Genomic DNA, 26,628 nt, shown 5'->3' on the forward strand with positions numbered 1-26,628 from the left:
TCCCTCTAATGAGAAAGATAAAGATTGACAATTTCTCTTATCAAATCAACAAGCTAATATTATAACTTATGAGAAATAAGCTTAGGGCTTAAGACTAGGCAATTAACAATGCACACCAAATTGTGAATGGCCAATAAATAACTTGACATCTTGACAATATTTTTTTTTTTTTTTGAGAAGGGAGGAAAATCAAAATGAAGAAAAAATAACCCTATAAATATGGGCAATCTTTATAAATGTGGATTAGTGAAAATGATCATTTCTCCTTATTACTTCATATTAAGGAGAATAAAAAACTTGTGGGAACTTATATATATGTATGTGCTATTTAAAGTTCAAGATTTGTGTCCTTAAAATCTTAATTTTATTAAATTAACCACTCAAAGGTGATGAAGATGACCATATATCTTCGAGTTCTCGTGCAAAAGCTTTTTGACGACCAACAACAATGGTAATATGATCTTTGTTATCGACGATTTTAACTTGAGCTCGAGGAATTTTGGATTGGACATTGTAACTGCATTCAATTGGAAGAACCTCATCATCTCTTCCATGAAATATGGTCACATTACACTTAAGTTTGTTTTTAACAACCTCAAGGTATTTATCAACTTTGTTGGCTGTTCCACATATTATATTGTGCAATGTATGCCAAGCTGCATTATGGGTGTGGCACCAAAATCCTTCCAATAAATACGGTGGAATCCTGCACCCATGCCATGTACTATTAATTAGTTTGTTACATATCAAATTAGTACAACATTATTTTAAATCGAATTGACTCGATTGACCTTATAAGTTTCGAGTATTATTAAACTTGACTTAAAATAATCGATAAAATGTCCATAAAGTTAAAATCATACAATTTATAATGATACCTAGATATTCAAATGAACACGATATGAAGTAAGAAAATCGAGTATTTTTCTTTAATTTTTTTTAGTGTTCCTAATATTATCCTATAATTATATATTAAATTGGTGATCTAGCATGAGTCAACAATTGCGAAGTATACTCAATATCTATTTATGATTACTAATTGACTATCTCCTTCCATATGTTCATATAAATGTACATATATTAATTGTTAATTACTTTCCTAGTTGGATGTATCTATTGGATTATATAGACAATCAGCACAGCATTTTAATTACTAGTCGTTTTCTTTAATTAATTCATGCCAATACTAAAAAGGAGCAAAATCTATGGATATTATTGCGCCCCTGATGTTATGTTTTGTACATATACCATTAGCATTAGCTAAGACCTAAATGAAACATCATTTTTCTTTCAAAGGCTTCATCAACAAATTAATTAGACCGTATTATTTGTTGGAAATCAAAATCATTATACATGATTTTTCATCTTAATCATATCATATTTTTATAATCAAGTTATTTAGTTGACAAATAATGATGATTTTCTTATTAACTTATACATTATATTTATTGGCCAATTTTTCTTCTTTCTTTTTCACAATGATCGGCAATGTATATATTTTTTTCACGTTATCAAATTTACTATTCTTATTTTAATATATTTAGCTGCGCAGAATTCAAAAATGATATTTACTACATATTTGTTATACTTATCCACTGTCTAATAGTTCAAATTAAGAAATTATATGCCTTTTTATAATCATTCATCAAGTCTAGAAAATTTCTAAATATCATGAAAATATTTAGTATATATCATTTTAAAAAATATATGATAATTAATCAAATGGTAACAAAAGGAATACTTTATTGAAAATTTGTTTAGTTAAAAATTTAAATTTGACATTGTCCCTTTCACATAAACTTTAAAATAAATTGTAGATCAGGAGATTTCTATATATATGACTTGAAACAATTAATAAAGAACAAAAAGAGCAATATGAAAGCAACCATTCTTAATAGCTTAAAATATGTTGCAGTAAATAGATGATCCACCATAATCTGTAAGTTGAAAATTGCTTTTAAATATAGAGAGAGAGCTATACAATTTTGTATTAGAATTATCACTCATAATTGTATATTTTCTTTGAGTTATTTAATATATATTTTCTTAGAGTTATTTAATATATATTTTCTTAGAGTTATTTAATTATATTTGACTACGAGGATGATGATCATCATCATTCAACCCAGTGTCTCCCGCTCATAGAAAATTAAGGACAGGGTCTGGGGACGGAAAAACAGCGGCAACTCATACCCATAAAGGAAAGCGCGGCCAAAGGAGTCTCCCGCTCATAAAGTTATTTAATTATATTTGACTACGAGGATGATCAAATATGGTATAAAAAACAATCAATGTACATAGCAAATGCGAAAAAAAAAAAGAAAAAACACGTAAAATACAATCTAAAATAGTCTCCTAAACACCTGTATTTTTCCATGAAATTATGTTGAAATTGAATTAAATTGTCAAGTTAACAACATAAAATGATGCTAGCTCTAAAAAATTAAATTTATATTATCAAGTATCAACTAAATAGATGAGGTAGTTTTGACAATAGACAAATATCAAATAATAGACGTATATAATTTAATGGAAGGCAAAATGTTAAATGCACAAAGGTGATTTCTGATCAAAAACTGGCCTCTGGTATTGAGCTAAAGCAAAGGAGCATTCACCTAAATAATTGCTTGTTGGGTCAATACTACTACCCAAATCACCTTTTTATTGGCAACGAAACGGGTCGTTCCCAAGTTTTTTTTTTTTTTTGGATAATTTGGTTAATTATACACACTCGTTCTATTGTAAGAGTCAACGGGAAGATTAGAAAATATAAACTACCAACAAAATATGAAAAGTTAGTGTTATGGGTTACCTATTTCGAGTGACAAGTTTGGTGAGAAATTCCCACACTCTATGATTCTTACATATGAGCAAGCAAACTGTGCGAGATATGTGCTCATACCAACATGCTATGGATGCTCCCATGGCTATGGGTGGCCATACTCGCCTCGGGGCCACCCGTCTTAGCACATATTGTGTTGCTTGCTCTCCTTTTGGCACTTCAAAATACGGCTGCCAATCCAATCATCCAATACAACAACATTGTATGTTAATAGATAATTTTTAAATTATTATTAATCAGTAATAGTAAAATTAATTTTAATTATAAAAAACAGTTGAACTAAACATAGTCTTACTCGAAAATTGATTTATAACTATAAACATCGTAATTAATACAAGTGATGCAACAACTAACTTCAGACTTTCGTTTATTTGGATACAACTTATAAATATTGGTGTCATACTTATGATAATACTTTAAAAATATTTTTCAACAAAAATGTAACCTTTTAATTGATTTAAAAATGTTGGTGAAGTCATATCTACCAACAAGTTAATAAAAAAGGAGACCATGACAGCTTGGGATCATTTATCTATTATAAATGTTATTTGCTGGTGTGAAATTTATTTCTTTTAACTAATTTATCTTTTCTCCAAATCTACCATCTCCTATTATTTAAAAAATCATTTTAAATTGTAAGAATACTTACAGGTGCAATTAAGGTGAGAGACTTAATTTTAGAAGGATGGCGCACAGCAAGTGCAAGAGCCAAAATGCAGCCTAAAGAATGTGCAACAATGTGGAAGGATTTCACTCTATGCATCTCTAAAACTGATCGTTCAATCATCTCAACGTGCTCTCTTAGAGTGTACAACGAATCTGTTGGTTTTGGACTCCGGCCAAACCCTAGTAAATCCACCGCGAATAATCGATATTTTGACTTTGTTGCGGCTGAAAAATTTGGAAACAAAGTTTCTGTCCAAAATTTGGATGATGATATGAATCCATGTATGAACAATACATCCTCGCTTGTCTTGTCTCCTACAAATAAAATTATCGTCACGTCGACCTCTGATATCAAATCTATCGTTTATTTAAAAGCAAAAGGTTGAATAAACTGGTGTATAATTTGCAACATCGTTTCTAAGCCTATACAAAGTAGACATTTGCCTAAAGTGCATAGCTGAAAAGAGGTTCCAATTCCTCAACTCTTTTATTTTTACCAAGCACTAATTAAAAATTAAAATCAACACTCAGATTTGTAGTGATGGCCTATTTTTTATTTCGCCAATAGCCCATAAAATATCATAAACCACATTGTTAATTTATTTATAGGCATACTGTAGCTATATTTTAACTATAAATTGATTTAATGTTTTTAATGGCATTATAAAATTTCCGACTAAATTAGTTTACATCTATTTAAAAATGTACATACCAGGTTTAGCACCATCGACATTGACAAATAATGTATCTTTAGAAGATTTGGTCCAAGAACAACAAGTAGAGCAATCACAATCAGACCATCTAGGAATTGGAAAAACTTGTTTACCCCCTATTTTTCCTTGAAGCATCTCAACGATGGTGGAATTAACAGTAAACACGGTTGTCTTTCCACCATTTTTAGACGCAGTTTTTGCTGCCATTTTTTCACAAATCATTGAACAACTTTGTTGTCTATGATCATATTCAACCTTATTTAGCCTTTTAAGCTCATTAACAGTTGTTTTAGAGATCTCAGACACAAAAGAATTTCGATTATAAAGTGTATCAGAAACATCTTCAAGTTGAAGTTTACTTGAAGTAAACCTAACAATCTTTGTAGATTCATCACCATTTTCAGACACCAAGATTGTTTTACCACTACTTGTAACAGCCATGGCTTCTTTAGCTGATGACGAACAGCAATAACAAGGCTTCCATTCAGCCTCAATAATAAAATCAACAACTTTAAAAACTAAACATAGAATAAAATCTAAAATGTCTAACAATGTAAAGATTAAGAAGCTTATTCCTTCATTAATGGCTCGTCCTGTTAAAAAAATAGCCGATCTTGCTTTACCCATATTATTACTCTTTTTTACACTCATTTTTTTAGATTTTTTTAAGAATGTAGGTTGATAATTGGGGTTAATTAGTTTGAAAAAAGATTGTGTATAAATTTATAATGTGGGTTCCAACGGTCTAATAAAGATAAAGAAGAAGAGGGGAGATTAGGAGAGGCCTTAATTACTAATCGCAAACTTGATTAATTGGCCTCTCCAAAATGACGGTATATTATTAAAATTTGTGGGTTTTGTGGAAATAACAAAAGGAAAGAAAGAAAGTTGGTGTTTAAATTAAGAAGACAATGTTGATAGAAGGAATAAGGGAGAGAGAGAGAGAGAGAATAAGGGAGAAAAAAGAGGAAAAGAAGGGATCGTATGGGACACGTAGTGAGATGGGGAAGGAGGGAAGATGATGAATATTCATTGTACTCATTTAAATTTGTTCGTTGAGCAAGAGACTGTGGTAGGTGGTGGTTGAACCCCCTTCTTATTCTCATATATGCACTCTCATGGTTTAACTCATAACTTATTTCTTTTTTAATTTTATTTTCCTTAAGCGCTTTAAGTTGTGTTTAGTTCACCTTAATAATAAGAAATTAGTATAATTAAATTTAAATTAGTAAAGATAAGTTGCAATTAATATGAAATTAGTAAAAATAAGTTGTAATTAGTAAAACTTAGTTATAATTTGTATAAATTCTCTGTTATAATTTATAACTAAAAACTAATTACCATCGGTAAAAATCAATATGTTTAATTTCAATCAATAAAAGTCAGTATTAATCAGTAAAAATCAATTATACTTATTAAAAATGAATTTTAATCAATTCAAAATTTCTTTCAATCTTGAAAAATCAATTAAATAAGTAAAAATAAATAACACCAACACATAATTTTAACTTAAAACAACACTTACTTTAACAACTAGTAGACTAGTCAATGTTACTACTTAATCAAATCAAATACCCTTAAAATAGATATTAAATATCTATCTTTTATAATTTACACAGGAGCAGTCATATGTGAAGAACGAAATACATAACATATAGTAATGTTTTTGGTTTTGATATAGCAGCGAAAATAAATATGGAATTAAAAATGATAAATTGCTGTATAATTGTATATATGTTATTTACACTGTATTAATAAAGAAGTAGAAATATTAATATTAGAAACAGGTATGTACAAAGTGAGTTGTCACTTATAAAACAATGAGATTGTAAAATTATTTAATAGGTATGTAAACTAAATGTCTCAGGCTTTGTACAGAATTAATTGTACAAGTTTGGTAATTCCTCTCATTCCTTCCGGTAATTAAATTTGCATAGCTTACTAATGCTCATAGAAGTATATAATTAGCTATCTTGGTTAGCTTGGTCACTAGCTTTTAGGATGCATAATCTTCACATATTACCAACTAAATAGCTAAAAGGCGTTAGGCGTAACAAGGAAAAAAGAACAAAAGACGAGGAACTTTCTATAAATGTTGTGATGACATACTTTTGACATTCGTATATAATTATCTATCTTCTTGTTTCAAATGTGGTACCTCTAACGACAAAAAGTTTTAAGTTTCAAGCTTTGATATATTATTCGGACGTTCGTGTATAAAAGAGTTAATATGGACTCATGAAATTTAGAGTATGACACTTTTTAGAGGAGGATTTTATGAATTTTAATCAGATTTTAAAAAATAGTTAAATAACTAAAAAAAGTTTTATTTTTTCTTAAAGGATTTTTTTATGATTATTATCAACTAAATCATTTTCTTTATTCTACAGAATTCCTAGAATTCATTAAAATAAAAAGGGCCTAACGAGATATTGATAAGGCCAGGCCATGGGAATCAAACAAGGGTCCCCTTCGGGCGAAGAAGTATTCAATTAAATATTCTATTCTATTTTTCTATTAATTAATATTAAATATTCAATCTTGTTTTTATTTTTTTATTCTTAATATAATTATGAAAATTTCAAATAAAACTTGTACTTAATGTTATCTTACAATACAACTTGCATATTATTTATATATATATATATATATATATATATATATATATATATATATATATATATATATATATATATATATATATATATATATATTATGTTATATATAATATTTTGTTATATATAGGTTATATATATTTTGAATTTTTTTATTTTAGTCTAATTAATTTGAGTTTATTACATAATTTTCAAATTTTTTGAAATTTTTTATTTAATATTTGTCTATTACTATTTTCAAATGGGAGAGATGGTTGAGTGGATGAAAGCATCGGATTGCTAATCCGTTGTACGAGTTATTCGTACAGAGGGTTCGAATCCCTCTCTTTCCATTTCTATTGATAATTGAATTTTATTATTTGATTTCTCTTTTGAATTTATTCTATCTTTTTTTTCAAAATAGAATTATATATAATTCTATTTTGAAAAAAAAAAGATTGATGAAAAATAAAGCAGATAACGCCTTTTTAGTCTTATTCTTCGTGCCCAGGATTACGTTTTGGATCATTAGATAGGAATCCAAAAATGAAGAGAGAAACAAAAAATATTACTACTGTGTAAACAAAGATTTTGAGAGTAAGCATTACACAATCTCCAAGATTATTTTTTTTTGGAAAAGAGAGAATAGATTATTTATTTTATACCATATATCCTATAATATAAAATATAATTTGAATTTGAAATTTGATTTGACGTTGAAAACTCAAGTAGTTTTTCACAATCGAAAAAAAATGTAAATTCTAAGAAAAATAAATCAAAAATAAAGTTATTATTATCATTATCTTATTCATTATTATCTTACTTATCAATAATTTTAATAATTTTATTATACCCACTTAAATTTTTTCATTTACGAAAAATACTTATAATCGGAAAATGCGACGATATGGATTGTCCTTATTCATAAATATTTTTGAATCAAGAGTTCATACTGTAAGACTTGTCTGATTTTATCAATTATTTCTTATTTATTATTCTAATATTAGAATAACTTTTCTCAAAAAAATCATTCATTTTTTTAGGACAAGATGAAAGATCTCTTCGAAAACTTACAGCAGCTTGCCAAACAAAGGCTAAGAGAAAAAAGAGTAGAGGTATGACTGGCATAAAATCTACAATTGGACTCAAAAAAGCGTAGGCCTTAGATTATTTGGCAAAGAAAAAACTACTCGAATAAAGGGGCCGAATTAAGACAGATCAAATTAAAGATATTAAGCATAACAGACATTTTTTTATTGCATTTTGGTTGAGTCATTGATATAGAAAAAATGAAGAAAAAAGGTCGTTCTTTTTTTGTTAACTTACTCAATCAAAAAACCTTCTATTCTCAATGCAGAATAGAAGAAATTTTACTTTCATACAATATCTTAATGGAATTTGTGTAATGATCAATACATTCATTTGAATTCTATATCTACACGTGTCAAAATTCTAACAACAGAATCAAGTTGATTTTTTTTGTTTTGATGGTTAGGCTGGAATTGACGAACAATCAATAACAATATTAGTGAAAATTAATGTTGAATAGAAATCGAATTGGGGTGTGGCCAAGTGGTAAGGCATTGGGTTTTGGTCCCGCTATTTGGAGGTTCGAATCCTTCCATCCCAGAATATATGTAATTTGAATTGTATTCTTTCTACTAACTACTAATGATTTTAACGAAATTGAATCTTATCTTTTTTTTTTTTCACATTTCATCAAATTTGAATTCCAAAAAAAAAGTATTCCTTGAATCATATATACATTCTCTATAAATATTCATATATAATATAGACATATATAATATAGAAATAGAAGTTACGAAGTTAATTTAGTTTTTTTACTTCATCATGGAAACAAACTTGGATTTTTCCAATCTAATAACAATCTAATATATTATTCAATTTCGTTTTCTTTTATTGATTATTTTTATTATATTAAACTCAAAAAGAAAGATAGATTTTGATTGCTTAGCAATGTCATCTTTATTCCATATAATATATATGTATCGACTGTCATGACTGAACCAATGACTATTCATGATTCCATAATTGAATCAACCGCATACCGGTTCCAAATTTGAGGAATGTTATTGTGAAACTTCGTTTGAAACGACGTGGTAGAAAGCAACGTGCGACTTGAAGAACATGATCTGGTGTGGACTCTTATATTCATCATATTATTCTATAAGAAAGGATGCTCTTGACTCGACATCCTTTGCTCTGTTTCACTCGAAGCGGCATTGCATTTTTTGTTCGGATGTAATGGAACTAGTACATGATGGAGCTCGAGTAGTAAAGCATTGAGTTATTTCTCAAGGGAAAAGAGAAGGGTCTAGGGTTAGTGTTAATCAATAAGTTTTAACAACTTTGTAAGGATATCTTTGATAGAGAAATCGAAAGGATTAAAATAAAAAAAAGTTTCAAATTCCAAAAGAAAATCTTTTGTTGGAATCGATAAGACCTTATTCGGTATATATCATGGGGAATCCGCCGCTCGTATGATTTGATTTTTTGATAGAAAGAAATAACAAAAGGGATGTTGCCATTTTTGAAAGGATTAAAAATCTATGAAGTAATGTCTAAACCCAATGGTTCAAAAAAAATATACAGGTTTTCCGAACATGAAAATACCTTTCTAATTTTTAATTGTCGTAATAATTGGATTTGGATCAGAATATTGAATTTAAATGGATCCTAAATAGGACAAAAGGGTATTTGAGACTGCTCAATAAATGAAATGCCAAAGGATTTTCTTTTGAGCTATTTAAGAGTTCTTCAACTTGAGTTATGTGTATACAAATGATGTTTTAGGAAATAAAGATATAAGAAGGATTAAATTCGTAGTTTAATTCATTTCAGTATTTTAGGGAATTATTTAATTATTTATATACCTAAACCTTGAATCATTTTTCTCGAGCCGTACGAGGAGAAAACCTCCTATACGTTTCCACGGGAGTATTGTTGATCTAATCTATCCCAATAAGCCGTCTATCGAATTGTTGCAATTGATGTTCGGTCCCGAAGATAGGGAAGAGATTTGCAGAAAGTGGGTTTTTATGATCCGATCAAAAATCAAACTTATTTAAATGTTCCTACTATTCTAGATTTTCTTGAAAAAGGTGCTCAACCTACAGAGACTGTTTATGATATTTTCAAGAGGGCGGAGGTTTTGAAGGAATTTCGCCTTAATCAAACAAAGTTCACTTAATGAACTAAAAAACAAAGATAATGTGGTGGTAGTTTTGAAGAATTTTTTTATTCCTTATTCTCGTCTTGTCTATTTTTTATGTAGTGTCAATCCAACAGAAAAATTTTCTTATACAGTTCCCTTTTGTTTGTACTTCGCTTTTAAAATACGATACACAATATCACATTTCTATAATTTTAATATTAATAATACTATAACATAATAATAATAATAATAATAATAATAATAATAATAATAATAATAATAATAATAATAATAATAATAATAGTAATAATAATAATAATAATAATAATAATAATAATAATAATAATAATAATAATAATAATAATAATAATAATAATAATAATAATAATAATAATAATAATAATAATAATAATAATAATAGTAAAATTATTCTATTAACTAATAACTAACGAAAATCTCTCTATATATTTTATATATTAATTACATTTATAATATTAATAATAATATTTAAAATCTTAAAATATATATAGTTAGTAGAATATATTATTCTATTTTCTATGTATATATATTTCTCTTTCTAAACATAAATTAAAAATAAAGTTGTATTTCTAATTTCATTTGCATTTTTTCTTTCTACGTTGTACTTAAATTGTAATTTAATTTTTTTAATATGCATATTGAAAAGAGTATATTGAACAAATATAATTCAATTTTGAAGTCAAAATAAATAATGAAATACAAAAAATGAAATGGTTTATTTCTGTCTTCTGCCCAGTAAACAGGTCGAATTTTTTGCGATATATAATTTGTATCAAAAAAATGGAGAATATTTGTTTTAAAAATGTATTTTCTATAAAAAAAATTTGTATTGTCATCGGATCTTGTTGGTTTTAAGTTCTGACTCAATTAGCAACTTTTGTTTCGATTTCTTGCTAATTCAAAGTTTTGATTCCAAATCATTTTATTTTTATCTCGATTGTATCTACATAACATATCACTTTTTCGAGTTGCTAACTCAATGGTAGAGTACTCGGCTTTTAAGTGCGGCTACAATCTTTTACATATTCGGATGAAGCAAGGAATTTGTCTACATCATCGGTAGAGTTCATAAGACCACGACTAATCGTGAACGGAAATGAATGGAAAAAAGAGCATGTCGTATCAATATTAAACTCGGAGAATATTTCATTCTTACCAAATTGGTACAAAATTTTATTTGAATATTTGAAGGGAACGAAAGGACTTCAAAGCAAAGTTCGGTCGATTGAATAAATGGATAGAGCCCTAGGGTTCAAATTCTTAGGAAAGAAAGAACAATGAGCTTATCTTCATAATTTGAATGATTTCCCGATCTAATTAGACGTTAAAAAAAATTAGTGCCTGATGCGGGAAAGGATTCTCCCATGAGTGGATCCTTTGTTTTTATAGTGAATCCTAACTATTCGATTGTCCATTCTCCATTAAAGACATGGAAATGAATGTGTTGAAGAAAGAGTATATTGATAAAATACTTCAATTCCAAAATCAAGAGAGTAATTCGATTGAAAAAAATAAAGGATTTCTAACCATCTTTTATCTTATAGAAACAATAAAAAAAAACAATTAGATGGAAAAAGGTAGAAAAGTCTGCGGATGCATTTACTCGTTTCCGGTCATTTTTTCGTAATAAAAGGCCTTGTTTTGACTGTATCGCACTATGTATCATTTGATAATCCAAGAAACCCTCTATTTTTACTTTTGTTTTTGGCACTTTCTCACATAAAGTGGTTCAAACTTGGTTTGTTTTGCATGAAATTTGGCACACAACACTATTTGGTATATATTATTGTGGTGAAATGGTTAAAATTGAAAACAATAGTCATATGCTTGATATTACGTGCTAAGTTGCATTTTTAAGGTTCTTAAAGCGTTTTTGGCACTTTCTCGCATAAAGTGGTCCAAACTTGGTTTATTTTGCATGAAACTTGGAACACAACAATATTTGGTATATATTATTGTGTTTAAATGGTTAGAATTTAAATTATGTTCCTATGTTGTTCTGATATTATCATATTCATATTCATTCAGGTACTTATCTACAATGCATTTTTTTAGAGATGAAATTGTCCCCGAGGTTGAGACTTCTAATAATGAGCATCATAGTGAGTTGGATAAGGACTATGATCCCGTGATGGAGAAGGACACAATTGATGATGATCATGACTCCGAAGAGAGGGCAGACAAAGAGGATGACGACCCATTTGTTAGACACAAGCGTATGGCTGAAGACGCCCCACATATCCCTCGAATATAGAAATATTACCAACCGATGCTCCCACTACCACTACTAGCATTGGTTCTAAGAAGCGAAAAGTACGAGGTCCTACAAAAAGCCTCAAAGTCACAGAACCCATATACTTGGAATACAATGCATTGGTTCAACCCTGTGGCAAATGGTGTAGGCAATATGGAAAACAAATCGGCATATGTATCCGTAAGATTTCCATATTGTACGCATAGAACGAGGTTCCAGAGGGTTTGAAGAACTCTCTATGGGATGATACTGCAGTAAGCAACTTTACTATTTTTATTCATTTTAAAATTAATTTAATTGACACTAATAAATATAATTTTTCTTTTGTAGAATCTTTTTCACATTGAGAATGATGAGAAGAAGAAGAATGTTTTTCTTTCAGCTATTGCTGAAAGATTCAGAGATTTCAAATCCTAGCTTGTGACTAGCTGCATTACCAAGAAACGTGCCCGTAAGACCAAGAACGTCAAAACGGGAAACGAAGGTGGAAACGAATGTGTTGCCTCAGTTATACTAAACGACACAATTTTCAAGAGGTGACTCCTTGTTCTCTTTTGCTGCCTCCGGTTACAGCGGCTACTGCTGTTTTCTTGATCTACCCAATTAGTCAAGGAGCTTTTCTGATAGTATGCCTCTAGAATCTCTGGTACTTTCAACTTTATGATCGTATTCCAGGCTGAGCACAACATCCTTATGCACCCATTTCACATGTTAGGTGTAGCTGGTGTATTCGGCGGCTCCCTATTTAGTGTTATGCATGGTTCCTTGGTAACTTCAAGTTTGATCTGGGAAACCACAGAAAATGAATCTGCTAATGAAAGTTACAGATTCGGTCAAGAGGAAGAAACTTATAGCATCGTAGTTGCTCATGGTTATTTTGGTCGATTGATCTTCCAATATGCTAGTTTTAACAAATCTTGTTCTTTACACTTCTTCTTGGCTGCTTGGTCTGTATACGTATTTGGTAAACTGCTTTGGGTATTAGTACTATGGCTTTCAACCTAAACATTTCAACTTCAACCAATCTATAGTTGATAGTCAAGGTCGTGTAATTAACACCTGGGTTAATATCATTAACTGTGCTAACCTGTGTATGGTAGTTATGCATGAACGTAATGCTCATAACTTCCCTCTAGACTTAGTTGTTATCGAAGCTCCATCTACAAATGGATAAAATTTCGTTTTTAGTTTAGTATAGATGAGTTATTGAAAGTAAAGGAATAATACCGTTTTTCTTATTTTGTTAAGAAATTGGTTATTTCTCGTTTATTAGTACTAGTCAATTTTTTTAATTCAAAATGGATTCAAGACTTAATCAAAGGCAAGTTCTGAATACTGAACTTAGAAATAAATTTTGAATTTTAGGTAGGGGCGGATGTAGCCAAATGGATCAAGGCAATGGATTGTGAATCCACCATGCACGGGTTCAATTCCTGTCGTTCGCCCATCCAATTCAACATTATGGATATCAATTGTGTGGCCAATCATTGTGGGTATAATGCTAGATGCCCGTTACCAAGTTACTATTATTTCTTTTTCCGCCTTTGTGTTAAGCTTCTCAATTTTTCTTAATAAATGATTCGCTACAAAAGGATTTTTTTAGTGAACGTGTCACAATTAATTACTCCTATATTTTTTTTATGTAAAGATGAAAAAACTAATTCTATTTTCATTTTCTTTTCTATTTACTACATCGAGGAATAATAAAATTATCACTATATTTATTCCTTTTTCTACTTCTTCCAAGTGCAGGATAACCCTAAGGGGTTGTGGGGGTTTTTTCTACCAATTGGGGCCCTGGCCTCACCACCCCCATGAGGATGGTCTATAGGGTTCATAACTACTCCTCTTACTATAGGACGCTTACCTAGCCAACGCTTAGATCAGGCTCTACCAAACCTTTTCTGGTTCACTCCAACATTTCCCACTTGTTCGACTATTGCTGAGCGGTTTTTGGATATCAAACGTACCTCCCCAGAAGGTAATTTTAATGTGTCCTATTTTCCCTCTCTTGCAATCAGTTTTGCTATAGCACTTGCTACTCTAGCTAATTGTCCACCCTTTCCAAGTGTGATTTCTTTGTTATGTATGGCCGTACCTAAGGGCATATCGGTCAAGCGTAAGGCATTTCCCATTTTTATAGGAACTTCTATACCAGAAACAATGGTAGCTCCAATTATAGCCCATCGGGGATGTAAAATATATTTCTTCTCACCATCCCCGTAGTGTATGAGACAAATGTATTCATTTCGATTAGGGTCATATTCTATGGTTACGATTCTACCATATATGTCTTTCATTCCGTCGAAAATCGATTTTACGGTATAGACACTTATGACCCCCCCATGCCTTGCAGTAATGATTCCTCTGGAATTACGACCTTTACCACAACGACGTTGTCCATAGATCAAATTATTTCGTGGATTGGATTTCACTTGATTGTCTACGGCTCCATTACGTATACTCGAGGTAGAAGTTTTGTACTAATGTATCTCCATGCTATTAAGTATGTTGCTTTAAATTCTTTTCTTTCTAAGAGGTGGAATAGAATAACTCGATTGAAAAGTAATGATCATGCGTCTGTAATGCATTATATGTCCCATAATAGGTCTCATTCTTCTACCCTTTCTCGGGAGTTGATGACTATTCATAACTATTACAAAGTTTGACTCAATGCTTTATTTCTGTCCTAGTTGATCTTGATTCGACATTAGAAGTATATTGATTTTTCCTTAATAACCGAATACTTTTGTCTGTAAATACTGCATATTTGATTCCATCCATAAATCTATTTTCTTCCCTGTTAGAACGATTTTCAATAAGAATGCTAGTTCTTACTGTTCATATGTTATGATATGAATATACCACACCAATTCCTTATATATGAATGATAAGATTCCATCGATACAGAGCCAATTCTAATAGACTTATTGGAGGGTCCCATTGGTGTGCATCTAATAGAAATTGAACCTACGAATTCGCCAATTATGAGTTGGGTGCTTTAACCATTTAGCCATGGATGCTTAACGGGGATCCTCGTACATGGTGAATAACCAAATTTCAATTGAAAGGAAACCTTTAGGATAAATCAATGCAATTTAGGAGGAATCAATGAAAGGACATCAATTCAAATCCTGAATTTTCAAATTGCGAAAGATTAAGAATTCTCATTATTTCTTAGATTCATGGACCCAATTCAATTCAGTATGATCTTTCAATCACATTTTTTTCCACCAAGAACGTTTTATAAAATTCTTTGACCCCCGAATTTTGAGTATCCTACTTTCAAGAAATTCACAGGGTTCAACAACCAATCAATATTTCACGATCAAGGGTGTAGTACTCTTTAGTGGTCATTATATATCGTATTACCAATCGAAATATGGTCGAAAGAAAAAATCTCTATTTGATAGGGCTTCTTCCTATACCTATGAATTCCATTGGACCCAGAAATGATACATTGAAAAAATCCTTTTGGTCTTCCATTATCAATAGGCTGATTGTTTCGCTACTCTATCTTCCAAATGGAAAGAAGAATTCTAAGAGTTATTTACCTGATCCGAAAGAGAGTACTTGGTTTCTTCCAATAACTAAAAAGTGTATCATGCCTGAATCTAACCGGGGTTCGCGATGGTGGAGGAACTAAATCGAAAAAAAGAGGGATTCTAGCTGTAAGATATCTAATGAAACCGTCGCTAGAATTGAGATATCTTTCAAAGAGAAAGATATCTGGAGTTTCCCTTTGTATATTATATGGATGATCCGATCGGCAAGGACCACGATTGGAAATTGTTTGATTACCTTTCTCTGAGGAAGAGGCGAAACACAATCAACTTGAATTCAAGATAGCTTTTCGAAATCGTAGTGAAGCACTGGATTTGTTTTCTCATGTCTGCTTTTCATGAAAAAATACCAATTGAAGTGGACAGTTTCTTCAAAGAACAAGGGCCTGGGTCAACTAGTGAATCAAATGATATTGAGCATGCTTCCCAGCTCTTCTCGAGAAACAAATGGGCTATTTCTTTGCAAAATTGTGCTCATTTTCATATGTGGCAATTCCACCAAGATTTATTTGTTAGTTGGGAGAAGAATTCGTACGAATTGGATTTTTTAAGGAACGCATCGAGAGAGAATTGGATTTAGCTGGACAATGTGTGTTTGGTAAATAATGATTGGTTTTTTAGCAAGGTACGGAATGTATCGTCAAATATTCAATACAATACCACAAGATCTAGTTTTGTTCAAGTAACGGATTCTATACAAGATCCATTCGTTCTTTATTCTCTAACAGATGGTCAGAACTTCATCTGGGTTCAAATCCTACTGAGAGGTCCACTAGAGATCAAAAATTGTTGAAGAAACAACAAGATGTTTCTTTTGCCCATTTTAGACGATCGGAAAATAACGAAATGGTTAATATATTCAAGATAATTAAGTATTTATAAAGTACCGACTCAATTCATCATATTTCATCAGATCCGAGATGTGATATGGTTCCGAAGGATGAACCGGATATGGATAGTTCGCTAAGATATCATTCTTGAACAAAAATTCATTTTTTTACTTATTTCATCTATTCCATGACTGAAACAAGGGGGATACACATTACACCACGATTTTGAATCCGGAGAGAAATTTTAAGAAATGGCGGATCTATTAACTCTATCAATAACCGAGCCGGATTTGGTGTATCATAAGGGATTTGCCTTTTCTATTGATTCCTGCAGATTGGATCAAAAACAACTCTTGAATGTGGTATTTAACTCCAGGGATGAATCGAAAAAGAAATCTTTATTGGTTCTATCTCCTATTTTTTATGAATCTTTTTATCGAAGGATCCAAAAAAACGGGTTTCGGATCTCCTACGGGTTTTATTTGGAATACAGAAAACAAAAAAACCATACTCTGAATCATAGAACTATAAGGAAATATACGATCAACCAACATTTATCAAATTTGAAAAAGAGTCAGAAGAATGGGTTGATCCTCTTATTTTTATTTCTCGAACCGAGAGATTCATGAATCGAGATCCCCATGCGTATAGATACAAATGGTTCAATGAGAGCAAAAATTTCCAGGAACATTTGGAACATTTCGTTTATGAGTAGAGGAGCCATTTTCATGTAGTGTTCGATCAATTACGTATTAATCAATTTTCGACTTATTGGTCTGAGGTTATCGACAAAAAAGATTTGTCTAAGTCACTTTGTTTCTTTTTGTCCAATTCATTTCGTTTCTTTTTGTCCAAGTCCCTTTTCAAGTTGCTTCTCTTTTTGTCTAACTCACTTCCTTTTTTATTTGTGAGTTTCGAGAATATCCCTATTAAGAGGTCCGATATCCACATTTATGAATTGAAAGGTCCGAATGATCAACTCTACAATCCCTTGTTAGAATCATAAGGTCTTCAAATCGTTCATTTGAAAAAATTGAAAGCTTTCTTATTGGATGATCATGATACTTTCAAAAAATCGAAATTCTTGATCAATGGAGGAATAATATCACCATTTTTGTTCAATAAGATACCAAAGTGGATGATTGACTCATTCCAATACTAGAAATAATCACGGGAAATCCTTTGATACCACGATTTCCTATTTCTCAATGATATCCCACGATCAAAACAATTGATTGAATCCTGTAAAACCATTTCATAGAAGTTCATTGAAATCTTATTTTTATAAAGCAAATCGACTTCGATTCTTGAATAATCAACATCACTTCTGCTTCTATTGTAACAAAAAATTCGCTTTTTATATGGAAAAGGCCCGTATCAATAATTCTGAGTTACATATAGACAATTCCTCAATATCTTGTTCATTCACAACAAAACATTTTATTTGTGTGTCGGTAAAAAAAACATGCTTTTTTGGAGAGAGATACTATTTCACCAGTTGAGTCACATGTATCTAACATATGCGTACCTAACGATTTTCCGATTTGATCCGATTTATTCGTTCGTAGAACTATTTACTCGATCGCAGGCATTTCTGGAACACCTCTAACAGAGGGACAAATAGTCAATTTTAAAAGAACTTATGGTAAACCACCTCTTTCCAATATTAATCTATCTGATTCAGAAAGGAGGAACTTGCACAAATCAATTGTAGATCGAACTATATTATTTTTATAGGCACTAATACTTATCCTCTCTATTATGTACTCCTTCTGTCCATATGAATTTGCACCATAAGACTTAAAACCTCTTACATATATTTGAATTTTATGGTACAATTCAAAAGGATAATGGGTAGTATATCTCTTTCACAATTACAATGCAATAACGACGGTGGCTATTATAGTCTCAATTGCAAGAAATTAGGGTTGGTAACAAAATTCACTAGATTAGTTCTATCGTTTGTTTAAATAAATTCTTTTTTTCCATTCATTTTGATTTTTTATCATCTTAAGTGTAAATTTATATTCAAGTCATCTTTGGTCTCCTTGTCTATTTTTAAACCACATAATTTCTAACTTTTTATCTTCCTTACTAGTGCACCAATACCTTGTCTTCGCCCATGTCTAATCTTTTTTTAAGGATTTCCTTTTATTGTCTCCTCAACATATGCGACTCTTAACCTTTTATGCTTTCGTTTTGAATTCTATTTCTAAAAGTATGTTCATTTATCCATTTAAGTATTTGTATGTCTATTAATTACTCTCATATAGTTGCACTTATCAATAGTCGTTCAGTAAAAATTTTTGACCTATATATAATTTTAGGGACATACTTCAATCACAAAATTATCTGAATCGTGGCTTTAAATTTTTTCCACCCACAATGAAATTTATTGGTTACATCATTCTATGTCCCGCAACTTTGGAATATGTATATTTTTCAAGTGTAGTGACATAGCAAGGACACTATTGACGATCCCCTCATGCGCAAAATCCTAAATTTTGTAGGGACGGGGAGGACGAAAAACAAACCCTCTCACAAATTATAATAAAGACTTAATTAAGAAAGTCAACAAACACATCATGCCACACTTAGTGAATTAACTATCTATAATGTTATGTTCCATAAAATATTAATCTTTTGCTTTAAAATTAAGCATAACAATTATTTTCTAATACGTATAACGTAATTACTCTAAAAATATTATAATAATATAATTGTCGTTGTTGAAGTAAAGGAAAATACTATGATATTATATTATTACAAGAAAATAAATAGCCACAAGAAATCGTAAGGATTATTCCTTAAGAACAGAAAATCAGTGACTTGCAATCCATTGAAATGAATATAAGAGCTTAAGAATTATATTTCTTAAACTAGGTGATAATCAGGATATTAGGATCAAATCTCATTTACATTAGATTGTTTTGTAGCTCACTTTACGTTAAAAGAGATAATTATGTTTATTAAATTTTTTGTCATATTTGTATCATTAAGGAATATAAATAAATTTTAAATTAATTATATCTCATTTCACTTTAAATACTTGTATACATTATGTACATTGTATGATTTATACTCTATCATCTGCGCGCATACTCTATCATCTTTGCAATGTGCGCGCAGATGATTGTGAAAATTTAGTTCATGACAAATAAATCACAACAAAAGACAAAAAATTTGATTACATGTTTAATATAATTGTATTTATACTTCTATTTATTTATTTTGAATAAAAGGCCAAACCGTTCATACATGAAGTATACAATATAAAATTATGAGTATTTTTAATAAATAAAAATAACATATCAATCTATGCTAACAAAAAAAAATATTACATTAATTTATACTTCTAAAAAGTATTACAACTATTAATAACATACTTGAAAAATAAATTTAACATAAAAATATTTAAAATTATTTTATATAAGTTTAAACAAAAAAAAAAAAATACTATGTTTGTCATAAAAAATATAAGTGACTTGCATAAAGATAATAACAACCTAAATCGTATTAGAATTAAGCAATGCATTTAAGTAACCATTAGTATAAATAAAACAATACTAATAAAAGCATATTATCTTTTAACCATCTCAAAATATCTAATACATTAATCAAATAATATTCATTTAATAACTAAAATTGATAAGATATTTTATAAATAATTGAAAAAAAATATGATTTTCTAATATATTAAATGATGTGATTAAAAAGTATAAAATCAATCAATATGAATAATATTATAGTCATAGTTAGAAAGTAATAAAGTAAAAGATATAAATATTAGTCATAATAAAAATGACATTATTATTGAATTTTAGAGGGAAAATTTTTGTTATACTTGTGACACGTAAGCAATATTAAAAAGTGTTGATATCAACAGTGTTTTATTTTAGTAATAGTTATAAATTTAAAGGCAGAATTATTAGGATTTATTATTATTATTTTATTATTATTATTATTATTATTATTATTATTATTATTATTATTAGTTCAAGATAATAATTAACCACAAAAAACAAAAAACATTATTATTTGTTGGATATAGGAAATTAGTGGCTACAATTTGTTGAGTTGAAATAAATAGGAGCCTAACGTTTCCAAGAACATGAAGAGTTTGGAAAAGTAAGGTATAAGAGAAGGCTGAATTAATAATGAATGATTTATGGCAGGTTTCCTCCACACATGACTTTGGCCATCACATCTATATTTAAAGTTAAGAGCCAACCCTTGACAATTTAACATAAGAGCGACACCGCCCCTTAGTATGCTTCATGATGCCATCCATGTATATGTAAATAACTAGGTTTGTTTCTTTTATGTCATCTTTGGGATCATTTGATAAAATTAGTAACCATGAGTTAAGAGAGAGATTAGAGAATGCTTTTTTGTCGATTAAGTTGTTTGAAAATAGGTTAAAGCAGTTTGGATATGTCAAAAGGAAGACTGGAAATAACATCCAATGAAGATTGACATTACAATAAAATTTAACTTTTCGCGATAATAGATTTAATGGCACAAAAAATGCCACTAATCAATATTTTTTAGTGTAATAATTGTTAGTTTTATTTGAAGTTCTATTATAAAGTGATTTAGTGACACTTTACTTTGCCTTTAGTGGAACATGTAATTGTTACTATAGTCTGTAGTGACATTTATAAGAAATATCACTAGATCCTATGTTGCAAAAAACTTTAATATAATTTTTTATTATGCTGCTAAAGGGTCTAACAAATGTCACTAAATGCATTATATATACTATTAGAAATTTAAAGTAGTGACATTTAAATTAAATGTCGCTAAATATATCTCAGTTAACGCAAATAATGTTGTAGTGTGCAGAATGCCCTTTATACATTTCTACCTTAGTTATCTATCCAATTTCATAGTTCCCTTTATGTGAGACTCATTTACCTTTAATTATTATCACAACTTAGTTACAATTTTGATGTGGTCTGTTTGTTGTAGGTGTCTTCACAAGCGAGATGTATATCATTCATATTCTCTTTGCGGAGCCTATCCTTTTGCCCGCAATGCTCTTTTCCCTTTTTTTGGAGGTGAGTACGAGTATGTTCTGTCCACTACCTTCCTCCCCCAGACACCGACCTATGCGGAATACTGTATTGATAACTAAAACTATGATTAAATTGATTATATATGATAAGAAATTAATTCAAACCAAAAAAATAAGTTGATACTCTCTCTATTTTTTTTTGTTTCTTTCACTTTACTTTTTCCAAAGTTTTTAATACAAATTTTAAACCTCAATATCTCTAAATACATATAATAAAAAATTATAAAAAAATACATAATAAAAAAGTATGCATTAAAACGAATCTAACGAGATCTCACATGGATATATTTTATCTTCTAAATATATGTCAAAAACATTAATTAAATTTATTTCTTCTTAAGGTGAAATATTTCTAATAAAAAGATCATTAGAAAATGGAGAAAGTATTACACTATCAGCCTTATCATATCCCTCTTAAAGAATAGTTATTTGATCTAGTATTGTAGATGCAACATGTCTTTCTCATAAATAAAACTAAATTTCACTTGAAATAATAATGGGGATAATAATATTCAAACGTGTAACTTTCAAATATTTAAGCTCATGATTTTAGTTTCGCAACATCATATTATATGATATATACTATATAAACAAAAGAATGATATTTTGTTCAAGCAAACATATAAAGTTGAATGCTCATATATTTTATTTATTCAATTTGATATAATCCATGGACGTGGGAGACACTTCATCCTACTACTTATAAACCTCATCTTGGACTTAATATAATTAATGTTCATGATAAAAATTGTACCAAAAAATTGCTACCTTCATCATATTCCTTTTAATTAAATACATGTTATCTTTAAATGTAGAGTTCTATTTTGACGGTTTCCTTATGTGTTGTAATAATTGTACAAAATATACATTTTTTTCATGATTGTGAAAGTAAAATGAAATGGAAAAATTAATATTAATAATCTAATTTTTTATTTGTTTGCCGTAAATAATCTTAACAGTTCAACATTTACCCTTAGTTCGTTGTGAATAATTTAACCTTTTTCTTAATTTGCTGGCTAGTATACTCTATTATTACCTATTATTAATAATATGATATGTTGTGGGCAAATATATGACTAAGGTTAGATTATTAGAAAATAAATCTAAAAGTAGAATTACTCACAGCGAATTAGTGAAAAATCGCACTATTAATATCAATTTTTTCAAATAAAAAATTATATTTGACAAAAAAAATTATTACATTAAATTTACCAGTCGATAATAGGAAAAGGCCTGAAAAAGTGTATTGAGATTAGAGCATCGGGCATTTCATAACATTTATGCATGACTTCAGAACACTATAATAACACTTATTACCATGATAAATTCTAATAATATATTTTAAGTCTTAAGTATCAGTCATGACTTGAGAAACAAAATAGAAATTAAAAAAATAAACCTTTATAATTAAATAAACGACAATCACATATATAGTTATAAGGACCATATATATAAAAAAGAAATATTTTTATATTTTTTTCATGTAATTTAATATTTGTTTTGTTTGTAAAGATAAGATTCTCAATGTATAAGAGAGTTCATTACGCTTAAATAAAGAATTACGAATGACTATTAATAAAATTAAAGAATACTCTAGTTTTTATTAAAAAAAAATAAATAAATAAATAAATAAATAAAATAATAACTGTATTACATTAGAAATAAGAAATAAAAAGGGGTTGACAATTGCTTTCATTTTCAAGTCTTGATTTGAGCAACAAAACTAGGAACGTTGCATTTCCTAACCTAGAAATGTGCCGTAATAAATAATTATACATGCACTATAATTTTATTTTACGTACAATAACGTATTAACCTAATAAAACTTGTGGAATAGGGATGTTAATTAGAGTGAGTAATTACACAAATTTTTAAATAAAACGGTCTTATGTTGAGACAATCTATATTGGATTGGGTAATATATATTTAGTCTATTCAAGTGATCACTTATAATTTTAAAGTGAACAAGTAAAAAAATGGATTAATTGTATGAGTCAATCTCATGGTATGACGGTCTCATACAAGACAATCGGAGTAGTCAGCTCGGCTTGTAAAAACCTTCTCAAAATGAGAAGGGCCTATATAATTAATTTAATTAACGCAAAAAATATACATGGGTCAGCACAATATGGTTGATTGCATATTGAAATTGTCTCATTTAATAATTTATGGGATTGGGGTGTGTTGGAGACCAATTGCACATTTGCACCAGGCCCACAAAACTAAGAGTGTATAATATATGTAAAAAAAATCATAGTGAAATAATATTGTAATAAAGTAGAATAGATGGTTAAAATTTCACTTAATATAGCAATGGACATTTGATCAAATCGTATACATTACAATGGACATTCCAAAAAACATCTCTCTAATATCATCTCTTACATTGTTTAACTTTCACTCATTAGTAATCACCAACTTGATTTACAAAAAATATCAAAATTTTATTTCCTAGTTTTTCTTTTCCATTAAACTTTTACATTTTTCTATTATTGGTCATCAACCATTAATTTTTTTTTTCAATTTCTTCTTAACATACATTAGAGATGACAATATAATTTTTAAAAGAAATGTTCTTGACTATTTTTTAAAAGTAACAATATATAGCACTTAAAATTAAAATTATGTCGATTATTTATTTTAGTTTAAGAAAAATCTCTAAATTTTTTGCTCACCCCTTATGTTATGCAAAGGATTTCCTAACTTTTTGGTTAAATATATGGCTTCTTATTTGATAAAACAACTAAAAATAACTAAGATAAATGCCTTAAAACCAACTAGAAGATGATCTTGAGCGATAATCCTAAAATTTGTAGTTTTTTCATTGTTCTTTTGATACATTTTTTTTTCAAATGTTGATTCGACCCCTTTGATCGATCCATCGTCTTATGTTATAATGAAAGATAATATAAGTCGTTTACTATTGATTAGTGCATGCAATTATTTTCCATGTAGTTTATTTTTTTGTAGCATGTAATAAACCGGAAGATTACAAGAATCTTCATTATAACCGTTTGCTATATTATTTAGCAACATATTAGTTGCTTTAAATTCGTTGATCCAACGACTATAAGATTTCTATCTTTTTTTATTAGATCTTACAATATATGATTTTCATCTATATTCATTTTCGGTAAGATATTAAATTAATTTTGTATAGATTTCAAATATATGACAAGATACTAGTTGATTTATTTCCTAAAAGTTTGCGCCATATATTTCTAGAGACATATGGTATATATACTTGCGTTAATTTTTTTATGATATATTCTAAAACATATTGATCGTATTCTAAGTAATAATTAGTTTTCCTATTGCTCTTTCTAGTTTATACTAACACGTTTTATTGTAGGAAAGTTATCTTGAAAACAAAGATACGGTAGTTATTTCAAGGCCTCAACAAGGTAAATTACGGCAAGTTGCCACTAAAGATTCAAAATTCAATTAGTATATAAGCTGAAGAATGAAGAGCAAAAAACACGAAGAATAGTGATAACCGGTTTCTAGCACATTGTTAATACTAAGAACCAAGTTATACAAACAATATTTATAATCACCATGATACTACTACAACGAGTGTAATGGTAAGTCGGGGGTCGAACTACAAGGACAAGGGATGCTAGACTAAAGACTTGGTGTGGGAAGGTTATATGGAAGGTTGGTTGGTGGGTGAACTTAACTAATAACAAGAATAAAAAGCGAAACTCAACAATGAAAGACAAGCGGGGAGTAGACTACGTCCACCCTAGGATGGTCTATTGGAAATAAAGATAAGCGAGGTCAAGGGAGTTCGAATGATAATCAATCAAGACACTCTAGATATCGAAAGGAAGTTGGTGACCCTATAACCCACACGAACGACCTATAATCGCCCTATGTCTCGCTAGGAGTGGCAGGACAAGATTCGACGAATCGAATATCTATCAACAACCATCATCAATCTCAACCTTAATCCTAAACATTCAAGACAAGACCAAACCTAGGGTTTCTCTAACCTAAAACCCCTAAAGAAACTACTCTAACATATACTAGAGGTAAAAGCAATAAACAAGGAAAGCGTTAAAGGAATTGAAGAACATGGAAGCATTAAATATAAACTAAGAAAGCATTAAATGAAAGCATTAAAGGAAAGTAATAAAAGAAAGCAATAGAGGAAAACAATAAAGACATCAAAGTATTAAAGAAATAAACTTACATAAATGAAGTAACATGAAAGTAGATGAAAGTATAAATGACTACAAATCCATATTAGGGCAAAAACTAGAGAAAGCATTAAAGGGGTTGATGTTCTAAAATAAGGCACAAAGGCACTCAAAACTAGGCATCCCTCTTTTACAGAAATGAGGGGTATTTATAAGCTAAGAAAAAAAAGGGGTAAAATGCCCTAAAAGCCCTCGGAGTTTGGTTTGCGAAGAAAAGAAATCGCGCAGTCTAGGGCATCCATTCGACCGAATTGAAGGTCCATTCACCCGAATGGGCACCCATTCGACCGAATTGGGCTCCATTCGGGGTTTCGAGCAAGTCTAGGCACGTTTCCATGGAGTTTAGAAGCCATTCGCCCGAAGCTATAAGCCATTCTCCCGAATCCAGCAACATTCGACTGAACCAATCTTCCATTCGCCCGAATAAATGTCCATTCGACCGAATGGAGCATCAATTCGGCTAAATGCTTTCTTACATGGCCTATTTTCGTCTTCTGAAGCTTTGGATGCCTTCCGGACTTTACGGGCACCTTGAGGAAGACTTAGAATGCCTGGAGAAAGCTTCGGTACGCGTGTCTAATCTTCAATCAAAGCATCTAAGTTCGTACGCAACGTAAAATACCTTGAAATCTCCGAAAATACCTGAAATTACCTCAAAACACAATGGAGACAA

General features: G+C 29.7%; 1 protein-coding gene and 4 pseudogenes across 1 annotated transcript; 3 read left to right on the forward strand and 2 right to left on the reverse strand.

The window, feature by feature from the left end:
• Window positions 1–4: 4 nt before the first annotated feature.
• Window positions 5–5,285, reverse strand: LOC130799523 (probable lysophospholipase BODYGUARD 1). Its single transcript, XM_057662641.1, has 4 exons — window positions 4,221–5,285; window positions 3,492–3,823; window positions 2,813–3,012; window positions 5–706 (listed from the first exon to the last, which is right to left on the reverse strand). Exons 1-4 carry the CDS (start codon window positions 4,870–4,872, stop codon window positions 373–375), a joined length of 1,518 nt encoding a protein of 505 aa, XP_057518624.1. The 5' UTR covers window positions 4,873–5,285; the 3' UTR covers window positions 5–372.
• A 7,013-nt stretch (window positions 5,286–12,298) lies between these two features.
• On the forward strand, window positions 12,299–13,497 carry LOC130799330 (photosystem II protein D1-like; annotated as a pseudogene).
• Window positions 13,498–13,964: 467 nt separating this feature from the next.
• LOC130799524 (50S ribosomal protein L2, chloroplastic-like) lies at window positions 13,965–14,781 on the reverse strand (annotated as a pseudogene).
• Window positions 14,782–15,394: 613 nt separating this feature from the next.
• Window positions 15,395–16,540, forward strand: LOC130799331 (protein Ycf2-like; annotated as a pseudogene).
• Window positions 16,541–16,542: 2 nt separating this feature from the next.
• LOC130799332 (protein Ycf2-like) lies at window positions 16,543–18,413 on the forward strand (annotated as a pseudogene).
• Window positions 18,414–26,628: the final 8,215 nt, after the last annotated feature.

Source organism: Amaranthus tricolor, chromosome 14 (genome assembly GCF_026212465.1).
Source record: "Amaranthus tricolor cultivar Red isolate AtriRed21 chromosome 14, ASM2621246v1, whole genome shotgun sequence".
In the NCBI taxonomy this organism is placed as follows: Eukaryota; Viridiplantae; Streptophyta; class Magnoliopsida; order Caryophyllales; family Amaranthaceae; genus Amaranthus; species Amaranthus tricolor.

Coding starts and splice junctions, on each gene's coding strand:
- LOC130799523 (XM_057662641.1), bottom strand. CDS start 4,872: ATGAGTGTAAAAAAGAGTAATAATATGGGTAAAGCAAGATCGGCTATT. Junction 3,824..4,220: donor TGTCGATGGTGCTAAACCTG/GTATGTACATTT, acceptor TTTTATTTGTAG/GAGACAAGACAAGCGAGGAT. Junction 3,013..3,491: donor CTCTCACCTTAATTGCACCT/GTAAGTATTCTT, acceptor TTGGATTGGCAG/CCGTATTTTGAAGTGCCAAA.